The sequence below is a fragment of the Numenius arquata genome, chromosome 3 (genome assembly GCF_964106895.1).
Source record: "Numenius arquata chromosome 3, bNumArq3.hap1.1, whole genome shotgun sequence".
NCBI lineage: Eukaryota > Metazoa > Chordata > Aves > Charadriiformes > Scolopacidae > Numenius > Numenius arquata.
In genome coordinates this window covers 40,072,792-40,089,908 of record NC_133578.1, presented here as the reverse complement: position 1 = coordinate 40,089,908, position 17,117 = coordinate 40,072,792, and the positions used below count along the sequence as shown (strand labels likewise).

The 17,117-nt window shown below is 40.4% G+C and overlaps 1 protein-coding gene across 1 annotated transcript in view; it reads right to left on the bottom strand.

Annotated features, from left to right (window-relative positions):
* Positions 1-4,765: 4,765 nt before the first annotated feature.
* SPAG16 (sperm associated antigen 16) overlaps positions 4,766-17,117 on the bottom strand; it is a 320,746-nt gene continuing 308,394 nt past the window's right edge. The window contains 1 exon segment of the mRNA XM_074145844.1: positions 4,766-4,951. Within this exon segment, the coding sequence (XP_074001945.1) occupies positions 4,766-4,951 (186 nt within the window).

Genomic DNA, 17,117 nt, shown 5'->3' with positions numbered 1-17,117 from the left:
TCACCTGTGGCTTTAATATTAATATTATAGCCCAAATAATGTCAAATGCAAATATTGAAAGTGCTTCAGCAATGGCATCCCAGAAAATCCCATCGATAATTCTGTTCTCAGTGAAAGGTGGGTAATATACAGAAGCAAGTTGTTTAGACCACTATGTAACCCCAAAACCAACTCCAGACTGAATAGCAAACAATCGTCACCCACTGGACTAATGACTATCTCATGATACCGGTCCTGTGTAATGTCACGTGATGTGTACTTCAGCAAATTAAGCTTGCTTTTATATAGCAACACTGAGTAGTCACCCTCACCCCACCGTGGTTGACAGCGGTACCATTTGTTCGAGAGTCACTTCCTAAAACAATGTGTCTCCTGCACCCCCAGAATTCCTATCCCCTAAGATAAACCACTTTTATCACAAGGCAATCTCGATCCTGGCATTTCCCAACTTTCACATTAATTTACAACCTTTACATGAATCATAGAATCATACAATCATTCAGATTGGAAAAGACCCTTGGGATCATTGAGTCCAACCATCAGCCCTACTCTACAAAGTTCTCCCCTACACCATATCCCCCAACACCACATCTAAACGTCTCTTAAACACATCCAGGGATGGTGACTCAACCACCTCCCTGGGCAGCCTATTCCAGTGTCTGATCACTCTTCACTGTGAAGAATCTCTTCCTAATGTCCAGTCTAAACCTACCCTGTTGCAACTTGAAGCCATTCCCTCTTGTTCTATTGCTATTTGCTTGTGAGAAGAGACCAGCACCAACCTCTCTACAATGTCCTTTCAAGTAGTTGTAGAGAGTGATGAGGTCACCCCTCAGTCTCCTCTTCCTCAAACTAGACAGTTCCAGCTCCCTCAATCGTTCTTCGTACGATTTATTCTCCAGGCCCTTCACCAGCTTCGTTGCCCTCCTCTGCACTCGCTCCAGCACCTCGATATCTCTCTTGTATTGAGGTGCCCAGAACTGGACACAATACTCCAGGTGTGGCCTCACCAGTGCCGAGTACAGGGGGACAATCACCTCCCTACTTCTGCTGGCCACACTATTTCTAATACAAGCCAGGATGCCATTGGCTTTCTTGGCCACCTGGGCACACTGCCGGCTCATATTCAGCCCCTTGTCAATTAGAACCCCCAAGTCCTTTTCTGCCAGGCAGCTTTCCAGCCACACTTCCCCAAGCCTGTACCGATGCATGGGGTTGTTGTGGCCCAAGTGCAGGACCTGGCACTTGGTCTTGTTGAAGTTCATACCATTAAGGTTCGCCCATCAATCCAACCTATCTAAGTCTCTCTGTAGAGCCTCCCTGTCCACGTGCAGATCAACGCTCCCACTTAAGATGCTTGTAATATACTCTCATGCTTTTAATATACTCTAAATGAAACAGGCACATATTGCCCTTTGAGATATTCAGGGGCATTTTAAGGCTATTTACTCATGCTCTGGCAGAACAATCACATATCCTTCACACCTCTTCAATGTTGAGAGCATTGCCCAGCTTGGATGGAAGTAGGTTAAATGATAAGACCTCATTCTATCTCCAAATCTCAAAATATAGCAGCATATTTTTCCAAATATTGTTTGCTTTCCCTTGGCCTTATCGAAACTGCTATTGATTTTGGACTGTTGCTGTTCTAGTGGGGTTTGTCTGGTTTGTTTGTTTTAATACATTACGATAGCAAATAAGTATGTCATGGAATATACATTAGGATCCTCTACAACTTCTCTAACTCTTACATATGCAGCAATGTGTTGTGATTAATCATATTAAGTACATTTTCTAAACAGCAACTGGAAACACAAAAGGTGACAACAAGAGGGTGTTTAAGGGATTCATGAATGCTACACAAGAATATAAGTACATGGAGATGCTGGTTAACCTGCATATGAAAAAATAAAAGTGAATTTAGTTGAAAAATCAGCCACATTGTGGCTCATCTTGCACAGTAACCACAACTGGTGCCCTCTCTGGGACCATTCACAGCACACAGAATACAAAGGACATGTTTCTTTGTATTTCTGAGATTAATTAATTTCTCCTCATTCACAAGTATGCCGTATCAGAAAGACCACCTCTAATTTGAGCTAAAGAAAAGCTAAGGCAGAGTGTAGGTAAAGCAGAAAGATTTATACACAACTTTTTTCATTAACTTATTTAAGATTTGAGCGTGGCTCTGATAAAGTACAAAATGGCTTTATGGTCAAGCATTTATGCCATGAATAGCATTCGGATCACTAGAGTTCACAAGGACCATCCCCAATAATGCCATCAGGAGAATCCCAGTAATTTATAAAATCATTCTTGCTACTAGCTCTTTGTTAAGCAACTCCCATCCAGTGCATGTCATACCAACAAAAGATAGCGCCACTTAAAAAACAAAAGGTAAGATGCGTTGGTCTACATTACATTTGCAATGATAATTACTTGAAAACAATACAATGGAAACTGTAACAAAAATCTCCCATTAGATGAGGCCTTACTATCTCTGGCTGCAGTCTCGTTTGCTGATACCGCCAAACTTTTCATAAAACCTTTCTACCTTTATTAGCTATAATTTAAATAATAACTGGGCGGAGGAAAAAAACTGTTCAACCATGGCTCTCTAATCTAGTCTTTAAATCCACCTGTAAGACGCTAAACAATTTGTTTCCAGTATCGATGACTATTAATGCAGTCAAGTATTTTACACTAGGTGGTATCATCTCCAGGAGAGGCTGAGGGATACAGCTGGAAACTAAACCACGCTTTGGTAAGGTCAGAAAAATCGACCCAAGCTTCTCCAAAAACAGAGGTCCCAAAGGAGACTGATGCCCCATGCCCAACAGCCTGTTAGTTAAATATGTTTCATATGTTAATATGTTAATATGTTTAATATATCCTATGGGATATATTCCCCCATCACCCGTTATATTTGGAGTATCCTGGCTGTTTGACATATTTCAACATGATTATTATTTTTAGTTACCTCCATTCAAATGACTGACTGAATAGTTTAGACTGACCAAATCCATGAATTACTGCTTAGACAAACAATGCAGGAACCCGCTGGAACATTTCATCTAGCCCTCTGCTGTGGCAGACAAGCACATCACTTAGCCTCTCTCAGTGATGTATCAAGGGCCATTTTAGGATTACTCAGGCTAACTCTGGCTTAGCTAGCTCGGCAACTCTGGTATCAACAAAAAAAAAACCAACCCCAAAAGGTATGACAACATGGTGTCAGCATGATTTAAAGATCCACAAACCCAGGGTCCCAGAGATATTCACCTCTACATTGAGTCCCACACTGCATTGTTGGCAGGAACGAAACCAAGCGAGGCCAGGTCTGCTAGACAATACTGCCTCTGTCTGTTAGGTGGCAGAGGCACCACCGTCTCTCTTCAAACGACAGGAATTGCAATAGTCTCATTTGGCTAGATATTTACCTATCTTTAGCTAGGTGCAATTGCATCCTGTTGCATTGTGCCTCATTGCGATCATCCATCCCAATTTGATATCTCTGTTGTATGGTTACTCCTGCAGAGAAAATTCTGGATTTTATCCAACTGATGGAAAAATTTGCCCATTTAGATTACCTGAAGCTGATAACCTTTCTACTGGAAAGTTCCCATCTGGCTAGAAATATTGCTACAGGGTTTTTCAGTGATGCCATTCCTTTGCAAATGACCCGCCATTATACTCCAGAAACAAAAATGCAAAACTTCTTCAAATCCTCCCGAACAAAAAATGAGCCCTTATTCCAAATTATGCACATAAATAGAATAGTGATTAAATTTGTCTCTGGGAAGCTGTCAAAATAGGACAGTGTCAATGCATTTTTTCCCCTTGGAAATGAAAATACCTTATTTAATGGTACAGCAGAGAGATCTGTGAAATCACTATACAAATAATATAGAATCTGATGGCAAAGTTTTCTGCCTAGTGACTCAATATATTGATATTATGCATTCCACAGTAAGTGGGTCATTATGACAAAATATCATACTATATGTTTGTTTAACAATTCCTTAATTAGCTCTCATATTCTATTGAAGCATTATATTTTATGCACATAACATATAATGCAAATGTATACATATTTTTCAACATACCTATATGTATTACATTATATATTACTGTATTATGTCATATCACATATTGTACCACCTTTGAGCAAGAATAATTTCCTAAGCTAGGACCTAATTCTGTGCTGCAACACGAATGCTTGTCTGTGCTTTGGAATTGAAGATTAATATCGCGTTTAAAACAACAAAACCCCCCATGTTTTATAACAGCCCCTCTTCAACTGAAAATGCACATTCACTCACAATATTGCTGACATGGTAATACGCGGTTGATGATGAAAAATAACTGATTACTTCAATTCTTTCTGCATAGTAGGCAATCCTGTCAACACAATGAAGTTCTGAGGCAATTATAAGAGGACTTAGTAAGATTGGTTATGAAACGCAACCACAGAATTAGCAAATAAAAGAACAAACAGTAACGGAGAATAAATAACACTAGAACACTCGCTAAGTTTTTTACCCCCAGAGATCAGTACTGTATTTTATATCATATTTATGTAATTAATTGCAGTTTTTGTTATTGCATATTTTTCATTTTATATAGTGGACCATTAGTCAATTTGCCAGTCTAGTCCATATAAAACAATTGTATCAATCATTGGCACAATCAGATATCTCTTCTTTAAAATTAACATATCTATGCTGTTTCACACACGCTATCTGGCTTTGGAACCAGAGAGAAGTTACAGAGATTTCAAAATAAACCACGTCTTAGGTAGAAAAAGTTGTTTTAGAATCCTACCAGAGCGATCAAAGTTGACCTGGTTGGCAGGATGTGGGCCTGCATCTACGGATAAAATGAGGACCGACTTCCGAATGTCCCAGAGCTTCATCACGCCGGAGGAGTCACAGGAAGCAATGGTATCACCCTGTCAATGATGGAAACAAAATAAAGGCATCACTTTTGTACTTCTGCAACGAAGAAAGGATATGACACAGGGCTGGATACCCATTGATGCCAGGCATAGTAACTGTACGTATTTAAAAAAATGTAAATTCTTGTATGTGAGGTTATCACAGTCTCTTAACAACTACATTGACTTGAATAGCAACAATGCAATCTGAGAAGACTTTAACTTTAGAATGTAAGTGAAAAAGAGAAAAGAGGTTCTTTTGAATTCTGATACCAGCGTCCCCTAAGAACGTGGCTTGTGATTATACCTTTTCTTCTCACAGAGACACAGGAATGGCCCTTTAGCCCTGATTTTTAATTTGTCTACTCATGTTTTCTACATGAAGCATAAGATCAGAGCAGAACAGACACTCTTTCATTGCTGTACATTCATTAATAGCCATCCTGCAGACAATCTCACTCATTTCAGTCAATCAGAAGCATGCAAGGATTATCTATGCAAGGAAAGACAGCAGGAAAGACCATGTCCCCCATGCCTCTCTTCAATATTAATTTACAAAAAGAAAAACCATACCCAAACAAAACCCTAAAAAAGCGGCAGAAGTATTCTGAATATGTAACATACAAACAAATGCAAAAATCAAAGGCAGCAGCGTAAAGGATGCCCAAACATAACTTTGTTTAGCTAATTACTGCCACCACAACAGAAAGAAACCCCTAGCTACCAATGCAGAAACATTTACTTTTCATTTTAACCTCCTAAATAAATATTCAAAATCCCCAAACCACCTCAGCTGGTGTGCACTCAGAGTTATCAAAGTCAACGTCTTTTCCAATTTAGGCAAGATTGCAAGATTAGATTAAAGGATATTGTTTTGAAGGAGAATCACAATGGTATGGAACTGAGAATCAGGTAAAACATAGGCCAGATGCTGCATCCATGACTTTTTAATATTCAGTTAATTTTCACGTCTTTCACATAAATAATATCTGCAAGAAAATGTGTGGAGTTACCAAGCAAACAGAGGAATTAAGATCTGAAAATATCCATTGCCTTCTCAAGTAGAAAGTAATGGCCTGCGAAACACCATCATGGTACAACTATAATGAAATCTTTAGGTTCATTTGGAGGAGATCTAAAATGTCAGAACTGCATTCTGGCTTGTTACAGGGACTAATACAGAGCAATACCGAGAAACAAAGTAATCATTGCTTGGAGAATTCCGCCAGCAACGTATAAGCTCTGAGCGCTCACCGTTTTGCAAAAAAGCTCAGTAACCGTAGGTACAACTCACCTCAACATCGTGGTGCTGAGCATTAGGGAAAAGCTATTAGCTTAACTAGCTCACCAGCTGTACCCGCCTAATTCTCTTTCATTTCCTCTGGCTCCTTTCATGAAGTTCAGCCTGTACAAACAACGAGGTCGGGCAGGCCATTCAGGAAAAAAACACCCCCACCCCCTCAAATACAACGGCTACACTCCGGATCGTTGCATGGCTTCAACTGCGTCTCAATAAAGCAAATTTTTAACGGAAACAAACAAAAAAAAAAAACCACACCAGCATCATCGCGGATATGAGACTGGAAGTCATCAATCCAGTCCCTTACTCTTACAAGCAATACTTTCATACGCTTGCCATGATAAAAGCACGGAATTGCAGGTTAGCAGCCGTCCCCCCATCCGCCCCGCACTGCTGCTGTAGAACCCGTCTGCTTTTGCGTTTATAAATCTTTCAGCTCATAAGTATAAAGTGAGAGTTTAAAAGTACTTGTTCACATGCAATCTATATCTTTTAGATTAAATAAAAGTTTGGTATGTGTTTTTTTGTTTTTTGGGTTTGTTTTTTTTTTCAGAAATACTCCTCCCTTCTTCCCTTTCCCTGATGCCTTTCACTTACAGACACTATTTTCTGGGCTAAACAGCTGAAGCTCTTCCTTCTCTCCTCCCCACGCTTTTCAGACAGCACGGAGTCTGGATTAACTATGAATGGACCCATCACTGATTTTTATAAAGCAACTCCTTGCAAAACTGATCAGCAATGCTGGAAGGCCATTCTGAGATCCCTGTAACCTGATTTTCAGAGAGATTTAAAGACGTTTTTATCTCAGCTGAACAGAGGTTTTGGTGAAGCTGGTACACAGCAGCCAACTATGGAGTGGGAGGGCAGGACATGCGCAATCAAGTAGCGTGTCTGCTTTACTTAGGTCGTTATCTATCATGCCAGCAAAGGGAAGAGGAACTGAGTATGTATGTGCACGTAGAGAAAATCCCTCCATTCCTCAATGTAAGTACTCACCTTCCGGACCAGCTCTTCACACCTCACCATGCTTGCTGTTTTCACACTCTTCTGCCCTATGTCCACCACTATCAACAGTCCACTTCGGAAATCACTAGTATCCCTTATACCTCTTATTTCATAACCTCTAATATGACTTTGACATATTCTTGCATTTTAGTCCTGATTTTTTTTCTATCCATAGAGGCACTTTAGGAAATAATTTTTTTTTTCTTCCGGGGGGGATCACAGGACGTTGGCTTTGTTTTGTTCTGTTTTAGAATATGCCTGTCTTCAAATTTGTTATGTATGTGTCCGATACACTTCAGTTCAATAAAAACTTCTTAATTACAGCTTTGGTAACTCAGCAATTTTGAACCAGATCAATGGACAGCCCGTGTGGATAAGACTGCACATAAGCCACTCAGTGTAAGTTACAGAAGACACTCCAGTGGGTGCTCTGTGACTCCTCCTTATGTTATCAACAGTTGTGTCCATGGATTTTCAATACATTTCTCCCTTAAGTAATGGCATGGTCTAGCTGATAGATCATAACAGCACCAAGAATGCTTCACTGAAATAGATATGCAAACATTGATCAGAGACAGTCCCTGCCACAAAGTGACTGCAACTCTAGAGCTGACTTTGACCTTCCCACTGGCCCTGATTAAGGGATCGTTACTAGTTGCATAATTATAAGGAAAACAATCTGATCTACTTTTATTACAGGTTCATCCTTCTATGAATTAATTTTGCTACAGTAGCTGGCAAACCACAAGTGAAGACCCATATCCCATCCTCTTTCAATATTGCTGTCCTATTTTCTGCCGTATTTATTTTCTCCCATTTCTCCTGAAGATCCCTCCGAAACACAAGGGTAAACAGGTTAAACAAACCTCCCCTCCTGCAGGAATTCACCCAAACAAATCATTAGTAGGTACCGGATACATTGAACCACCCTAACTTGTTATTTAAGCTCTCTTTCACAGGGAGATTTGTGGCCACATCAGAAAGGATGACACGGAAGCACTGCTGGAGAAACCTGGTCTGGGAGCACCACCCCACTGTGCTGTGTAAACAAGCTAGAGAAGAAGGTCCTGCTCAAAAGGGTTTACAGTCTATCTTACTAGCAGGGTCAACAAGTTCTTGCTGTCAAAAGTCTGCAGACTCCTTATCAATTTCCTCCCAAATGCCTGATATAAATGTACCGAGTTTAAACTAGGCTTGTTGGGGGAGGGGGATATTATCCAGCTTGCTTATGACAAACCAAGGGATGATGCTCCAAGGTCTGAGGGATAGGTCACTAGCAAAGGCCCTCAACCTGCTGCTCTGAGATGTGCTGGGTACACTGCAGCACAAAGCCTTACGGGACGAGCTAGGGGCTCCTGAGGCAATAGGAACCACGGAGTCACAGATAAAACACCTGAAAGGACGGCCACCTGAAGAGCAGCGTGAAGGAAATGGAGCCATTCCAGCCAGTAAGTCAGGTTCATCGGGCACCCAGCTGAAGTGCCTTTACGCAAATGCACACAGCATGGGGAACAAGCAAGAGGAGTTAAGAGACGAGTGCACGCCTCCAGGGCTACGATCTTATTGGCATCACAGAGACATGGTGGGATGGCTGTTATGACTGGAGTGTTGGAATGGAGGGATGTAGACTCTTCAGGAAGGACAGGCTGGGGAGACAAGGAGGGGGTGTTGCTCTCTATGTCAATGAACAGCTGGAGTGCATGGAGCTCCACCTGGCGATGGATGAAGACCATCAGAGAGCCTATGGGTTAAGATTAAAGGGAACACAGGGGCAGGTGACATTACAGTAGGGGTCTGCTACAGACTACCTGACCACAAACACGGAGCGGATGAGGCCCTCTGTGAGCAGGACATGGACCTCTTGGAACAGGGCCAGAGGAGGGCCATGAAGATGATGAGAGGGCTGGAGCACCTCTCCTAAGCAGCCGCTACTCTAAAAACAAACGAAAAGGATGTTGTTAATGAGCAGGCTATTACATTTCACCACTTTTTTGCTTGATGTCATCTCTATTATGTACCTTTTCTAAATCAAATGAGCTGGATATGTGGGATACCTTTTCAATGGAAAGAAAAAAACCAGGAATGTAATCAAGCTTAAGGATAATTTGAAGCTACATGCCATTCAAAGAAAAAGAAAGGGATGTCGTATGTTAAACAAACTCATTTGCATCTAGCAACGGCCATTCTGAAAAGCTTTAAAGCGGAATCACTTTAAATTCTCCAATAAGCTTTTTGCTTTTTAATTTCTTTTACAGTTACTAGTTTAGTTATTCTGCCTTGCTCTTCGTTTTCTTCTTTTTGTTTCTTGCCACAGGAAAGTCTTTTTTATGACGTCTTTTTGATGACATATTTTACTGAACAGCAAGCTGGACAATCAGGGCTTGACTGATTTTCCTACGTGTAAAAGGAGGAGACAATGAGATCCAAGAAGAAATGTGCAAAAGCAGATTCCCATTGTACCAATTTTCATTTACACTACATTTTATGCTGCAGCAGCCGCAGCTCAGTTCTATTACTTCCTCTCATCAAAGAGCATGTAGAACAATTCATAAAACCAGTAAGACTTGCTTCCTATTCTATATAATCAAGTTGGTACTTTTTTGTGTGTGCATGCTGAAGTAATTAAAAAATTTATACAAGGATTCAATTAGTCTGGATTCAAAGACTGGTTCTGTTCCAGGCTCCACTTAAAGGACTTTGAAAGCCCTTTAATTGCCTTTACAGTTCTACCCTCCACTCTTTACCTTCCCTGCTGACTTAATGAACATCTTTATATTACAGAAGATCTCCCATGAAAATGGGTACGCGCAGCTCCACATACATCACAATCCAAATAGGCACTTGCAAATCATTGTAACACAAATAATTGTAACATCAGGAATTAACAGATTTATATCACTTCCAGAAGGCTTTAAAAATCTGTTTCCTTCTTCCCTTTTTTAAAAAAATATACTATTTTTTCTTGTGAATATTAATAACAATTAACAGTAGGACTAATCACCAGGTACACTTTAGACAAATATTTCCTGAAAATTGCTGTTTCACACCAGCAATAAGGACAAAAATTTGAATAATTATATCTCTTGCTTATGAGCACACCTCCAGGTTTATTGCTGAAAGATCAAGAATATATGAACTGCAACAAGTGCTTTATTTAATTTGGACTGCGATAAACTCCTCCCAGGAGTATCCTCTTCAAAACTTAATTCCAAATGCAGGTCAGTAGTTGTGTCACGACCTTTTGCACATATTTTTAAAAAGGCAAAATAATGAGTGAACAGGCAACTCATTTTCACTATGACAAGTTCATATCAAATTTGTCAAGTTTACTGATTTGCAAGTCCTTTGTTTTCAAAACAGATGTAGCTGTATGAACTGTATTTTACAGGACTCTTATGATGACTAGATGTCGTGGTTTAACCTCAGCCAGCAACTAGGACCACGCAGTCACTCGCTCACTCCCCCCAGGTTGGGATGGGGGAGAGAATCAGAAAAGTAAAAGTGAGAAAAAACTAGTGGGTTGAGATAAAGACAGTTTAATAGGTAGAGCAAAAGCTGCACACACAAGCAGAGCAAAACAAGGAATTTATTCACTGCTTCCCATAGGTGGGAAAGTGTTCAGCCATCTCCAGGAAAGCAGGGCTCCGTCACGCGTAACGGTTACTTGGGAAGACAAGTGCCATAATTCCAAATATCCCCCCTAGAACACTAGACTAAGATTTTCATCAACCTTAGAGGAAACAGATTCAAGCTCTAGGCCTGTTGCTAACTAGGAAGAAGGTTGGTGATTATTTTCCCTTTCGATTACTGTTGGGAATCTGGTTGACCTCTAGCATAACAAAGGGCTGATGAGCCTGTTACCAGCCTGACCAGTCTGGTTACCAGTCTCCGAACTAAGTCAAAGGAGTTTGTTCCGTGTACATAAAGCGTGGCAGAAACTCCTTGCAATTAAGTACCAGTAGACAAAGTGGCCGCAGGAGGAATAGCTTCAGCTACCTCAAACCGAGACAGACTTGAATAATCTGCATTTTTAAGATGATCCCTGTGGGACACATCCTAAGTCACTTAACTCCACCACCATTTTATATGTGTTAAAGTGAATATTTTTAAGAGAAGGAATCATTACCTCCCACGTTTACAGCATGAAGCACATCAGAAACCTGATGAGAGTTATTATCTCAGGCCTTGTTGTAATGCAAAAACTAACTACACTGTAATGCAAAAACTAACTACACAAAATAACAGGGGGCACATACAGCAGAGAGACTCCTATTCCTGTGACACCCCATCCTGCAGCGTGGAATTTGGCTTTCTGAGCAGCAGCAAGCAAGGGCAGAGGGATCTCAAGAGAATCCAAGCAGGGGCGGGTGAATCTGCTGCAGTCATTACAGGGAAAAAGACTTTTATGTCCAATTAAGCCAAATGAATTATGTAAAACATGATAGAGATGGAGGAAAAAATGCAGATGTAGTCCATTATTAGACTGATGACTAATCAATCACCACCCATTTTTGAAGTATCAGGCTTAAATCATCCCAGTTTCAAATGAAAATAGCGTCTTCTTAGAAAGACATGGAATTAGCCCAGCAAAAATATAGACCTACACTGATTACCACTGTGAAAGTGTAGTGGTCAGTTTTTAATAATAAATTTCATCAAGAATGGGGAAAAAGTGGTGATTAAGAGTTATTTACAGGCAGTGACGGTGTCTTCCCATCTGCTTTTTTACTAGCTTTTCCCTTTTATAGTTTGAACTTCTGCATTGCAATCAGAGTGACAAAGGACCATCAACGTTTCAAAGCAACTGAACATCCAGACCTCAAGCAACTGGGGTCTGGTCCTCACTCCCTGTGACATTTTTTACAGCTTTGAATAGACATGAACTAGTGAGACATAACATCTTCTAGAGGTGAGGTGAATCCAAGGCATTGATACAGAAAGAATCATCTCCCAGAGCTTCACTGTTGGTTCCTGCAGAAGAAGCCTCCAACTTTATTACCAGTTGTCAATTAACAACTCCTAATTTTGCGCTGTGTAGAATTGGTAGAACTTGCTGTAAGAATTTGGCTATTTTTGCTGTAGCTGTTGTGATTACTGATCTATTGAAAGATACTATCAAGGGATTACAATGTGCAGGTTTTGAGACCATACTGACTGTGCATGCTCTGGGGCAAAAGCCTCCTCCTTCTAATCCAGCTTTCTATGCACTGTGAGCATTTGAACAAACGGGCAATACAATATCTATTATTAAAAAGACATTATGGATTCAAAACTACAAGAATCCACTCCAAGCACTCTCTTAATCCCACTTACATGACAATATCAGCACCTACCCCACCAGCTCAAAGGAGACGCCTCAGGATAACAGATGTTTTATGCCTGTGGGGAGCAGGGATCACTCCTGTCCCAGCTCCAATTCTTTTGCTGGCTCTTTTTCCTTCAGGCGCCCCAGCAGCTGGGGTTCATAATGAATGTGGTAAGTCAAAACAAGCTTTACAAACATAATAGGGGAATTCTATGTCAACGCTTTCCTCTTTCACATGATGCTGCGGTCCAGAACACAGGCATACTGATCACTTACCGTACGAAGGTGAGAGAATGTTAACTCATCAGAAGCGCTGTAAAAATGGAGGGTTCTTCAAATTAGCCACTCTAAATTATGGTCGAAGATTAAATACTTCGTAATTACTGCTGGTACGTGCTGGGACCTAATCAGCTCCAGCTATAACATGAAGACTGTCTGCAGGTACTCAGAAGAGTGCAGCTGGAGATGGCAAGTCCAAGTGGGAAGCGCAAAGGAGAGAGATGCACGGGGAGAAGCGCTGACCCAGGGGTGAGCGCTCTGAACGCAAACAACCACACAAGAGCAAAGGAAACAACCAGACAGTCCTCAGGAGGGGTTTCGAGCAGAAAGGAAATTTATTACAGAAGGGAAGAGGCACACAGATGCCTCTTTAATGTGATCACTGACCAAAAACTCTACTGCTATTAGAAAGCGGAGGAGGAAAAAAAAGCTATCAGGAAGCGGTGTGGATGAGATGTCTGTGCTGATGAATGAACAGGTATGTGGGCCACCGCACACCGAGAACCTTAAAGACAGATTTTTTTTTACTTCTTATCCTCATTTTCTCAGCAATTTTGATCAAGATGAAGAATATCCTAAAATGATATTATTTCTAGGTTATTAGTATTATTCTTTGAGAGCATATGAGACTTGTAAAGGACAGCCCTTGTTCCTCCAAAGGAGGAGTTCCATTAAAAATAATCAATGGAAATGATGGAACTTTGTTGCAGCAGAATTTCCAGTTCTACCGACTTTCAAAAATAATGATGGATCATGGGTCTCTTGTTTGTTTACACGCACTCTGCAGGTTTTCCTCTTGCTGCGTGAAACAGAGGGAATCTCTCTTCCCGTTGCCACATCAAGTAGCATGAAATGCCTTGTGGTGTTTGAGGAGAACAACACATGCTAGGCTTGCAGAAGCCCTTTGCATAAATTTACATATGAAACCCAAGATCACTGCACTCCCTGCAGAGTTACTGCTAGCCATAGTTGACATTGCACTTGAAACAGTACTGCAAAGAGAGCAGTATCTTTTGCAGAGAGGTTTAAAATAATCAATTTTGTTTTTTCTTTCTAACCATCAAAGAAGTGCCTTTGAATTCTGGGAGCTGTGCAGCGAGAGGAGATGAATGATAATTGCCATTACTGGCTTTTCTCAGTATTTTGAGAGATACTACGACTAAAGTGAAGTTAGGTGCCGTCATTACCTGATTAGACACTCTGGAGAACAAGAAGCATAACAAATTCCTAGGGTATGCCACGTTCGTGTACAGGGATTTTAATGTTTTTCAGTTCCTTAAAGGCTAAATAAGTACATTTTTAAAATCTGGGTAGTATCCATTGCAACAATGTTAATATACAGATGTAATACATACTTCCATAAATTCATAAATTAGTATTAGTGGCAATAGATCTATTGCTGAAATGTGGAACTGTCCCTTTTAAAATGCAGAACATCTAAGTCACAGAAAGAAAATAAGTGTCAATAAACTACATGTTCTTTTTTGAAATAGAAACTGTGAAAGGAACGTGAAAAAGCTTATTATTTAGCTCTTTACCTTGTCTTCAGGCACGGTTTAAGGGAAATTAAATGCACAGAGAAGAAATATCAACAATATATAAAATGGATTCAAGAAGCTTGCCCAGTTCTGAACCCTGAGAAGTGTATGACTGTTTCTCCCAGTTTCAAAGATTTCACGCAAAAGAACGATCAGTTCAACAAATCTCATCCCATTATTTCAAGAACTACCTCCCAAAAAACCAGCTATATATCAAAACAGAATAATCCGCATTTCTATCCCCGATGGACTTCAGCTGTGCATTCTCAATTATTTTCAGATGAAACCATTCTAATATTCAAGTACCTGCTAACAGTGATATTTATTCAACTACAGATTAATTGCATTTTCGTAACAGCCAAATTTGGCTCTCCTTTCACTCTTGCATAAATTCACTTTAAATCCAACTTTTTATTGTATAAAGCCATATACTTCACCGCCACGGATACAGCACTGTTTCAAGCACCCTGCTTCTCTTTAGCCATGATTTGGTAAGTGGCAAACAGTTCAAGAGTCCTCTTACCAGACACAAATCGTTGGTCTAAACTAAACCCACTTCTCTAACCCAAATTAGTTTCTTCTAATTCTTCTAAAAGCCCTTCTGAAGAGTAAACTTCGCACAAACATGCTTTTTGTTGGAAGAGCTGTTACCTCTCTGCTTTTAACCGATGCAAAACCATACCGATAGCATCTATTTTAACACGTAACCCGGCTAATGTAACGTGAGCCCCAGTCCACGCCTGACCACAGCAAACTGGGAGTGCTGGGTGAGCTGGAGTTGAGCAGATTCAGCGCGAGCGGCCACGTCTGGAGCCCCAGCCTCCCAACTCAGCACCGAGTGCCTGCTATCATTCCCATTCAAGTCAGTCGTAACAGCAGCACTGCGGATAAAAGCCTCCCAATTTATTGAGAAAATGACTGTCACATGAGAGAGTTACAGGAGAGAGGGTAGGGACGGTGTGCTGCTTTCTCATGTATTTTAAAACACTGTTTCCTGTGAAATATCACATAGAGAGGCAAGTTTGACTGCATTGCAGGTGGGAAATTGAATTTTAAATAATCTAGATAGATCTTCGTATTCTGATTTTGTTTGTTTTGCAAAACGACAAGTTTAAAAAACAGCTGTTACAATAAAAAATTAATTATGCTGGTGCCTGGACCCAGAGTGTACACCTGCCAGGAAAGTCTGGCGTGCCAGGCCAGGAGATGCAATTTTAAAAAGTCCTTATTCCTTAGGATACACAAATTAATTCTTCTCCTCTAAGAAAGAAGGGCAAACTTTTTCCACACTGCCAGCAGTTTTGCATGCTAAACAGCGCTTGCTTCACGTATTGTATACACAGAGGGTCACATTCACTGCAGAGCACACAATTAAGCAAACAAAATCACATTAAAGGAGATAATCTCTTTCTTTCAGTTATGAGCAAATGGACATAACAATATTTTTATATTTGTAAATATAAAGTCTGAAAACATGTAAGAAAATACTGTGTGGTCAGTTAATTATCAGTAATTATTATCCTCCATGCTGAGGATCTTTCCAAGGACCAATCGGATCTAAAACATACGGGTTTTTGAAAGTTACTCAAAAGAAAATGATATCAAAGCTAGTTAAAAAGGACGCAACATTTTCTCTTCTTGGGCTTTACAGAGTTGTGTAAAATCCAAATGTCTATGCGTTACCCCGAAGTTTTATCATGAAGAGTTGAGACAAAGCTTCATCATACGCAAATATTTAAACAAGAGCAAAATCTGATTAAAAGCTTCAATTAGAAATGTTAAATATTTCATTTACTGCTGGTTCAAAACAAATGAAAGAGACCATATAATGGCAGACACTTGCTCTGCTTCCTACCTCACATTCCTCATCTTCATGTAGTCTACTTCTGGAGCACAGACGTCTCAGTGATCTAGTGACTACAGCCTTTCAGGCATCATGGTATTTGCAGCTTGCTCCCAAGGAAGAGCAGCTGTCCCTCGGTTACGTCACTTTTACAGAGTCCAGGTCCCAGCAGACACCACGTTAACCTGATGTATGTCTTGCACTCACAGCACCGAGACCATGTAGAACGACTGGGATCCAGCAAAGAGTACATGCCACAAAGAGGGGACTGAAAGGACTGACCGAGTAGGAACGCGGCGCCTCTTACAGAACACGAGGCCTTTAGGTAATACCTGCGGACAGGCAGATATCCATCTTGTAATGCCTGGTGACACAGAAAGCCGAAAGTTATGTCTCTACAAACATCATTATTGGGGAAAAGTATATTCCTTTTTTTTTTCTCCATTGCAAAGCAAGAAAAGAGAACACAAGGCAGTGGCTTTTTCAGAAATGATCAACGTTACAGTAAGATTCTTTGCTTTCCATTTTTTGACGGCTTTGAAATACTTTCCTAGAACCTACCATCAGGAAAAAGAACAAAAGAAGGTTTTGCATGTTTGGTTGAATGTCGCAAGATGCTTTGTGATTTACTGAGAGTACCTGCATGGTGACAACAAAGAGTATCAGGAGGGATTCCTGGGTTTAAAAAAAAATAAAAATACTCAACTCCGTGGTAAATGAAAGAGAGATATAAACGCTGAGGCTGGAGGAGAGATGTCTCTGGCAGAATGAGCTAACCTCACGTCTCACAATACAAAGTGTCAAATGCTTAAAAAAAGAGGCGGCGAATTTTCTTGACCTGCGATTACTTTCAGAGTTAGTAATCTTGACAAGACTGGGTTTAAAATCTCAAACAAATAAATTACACTGGG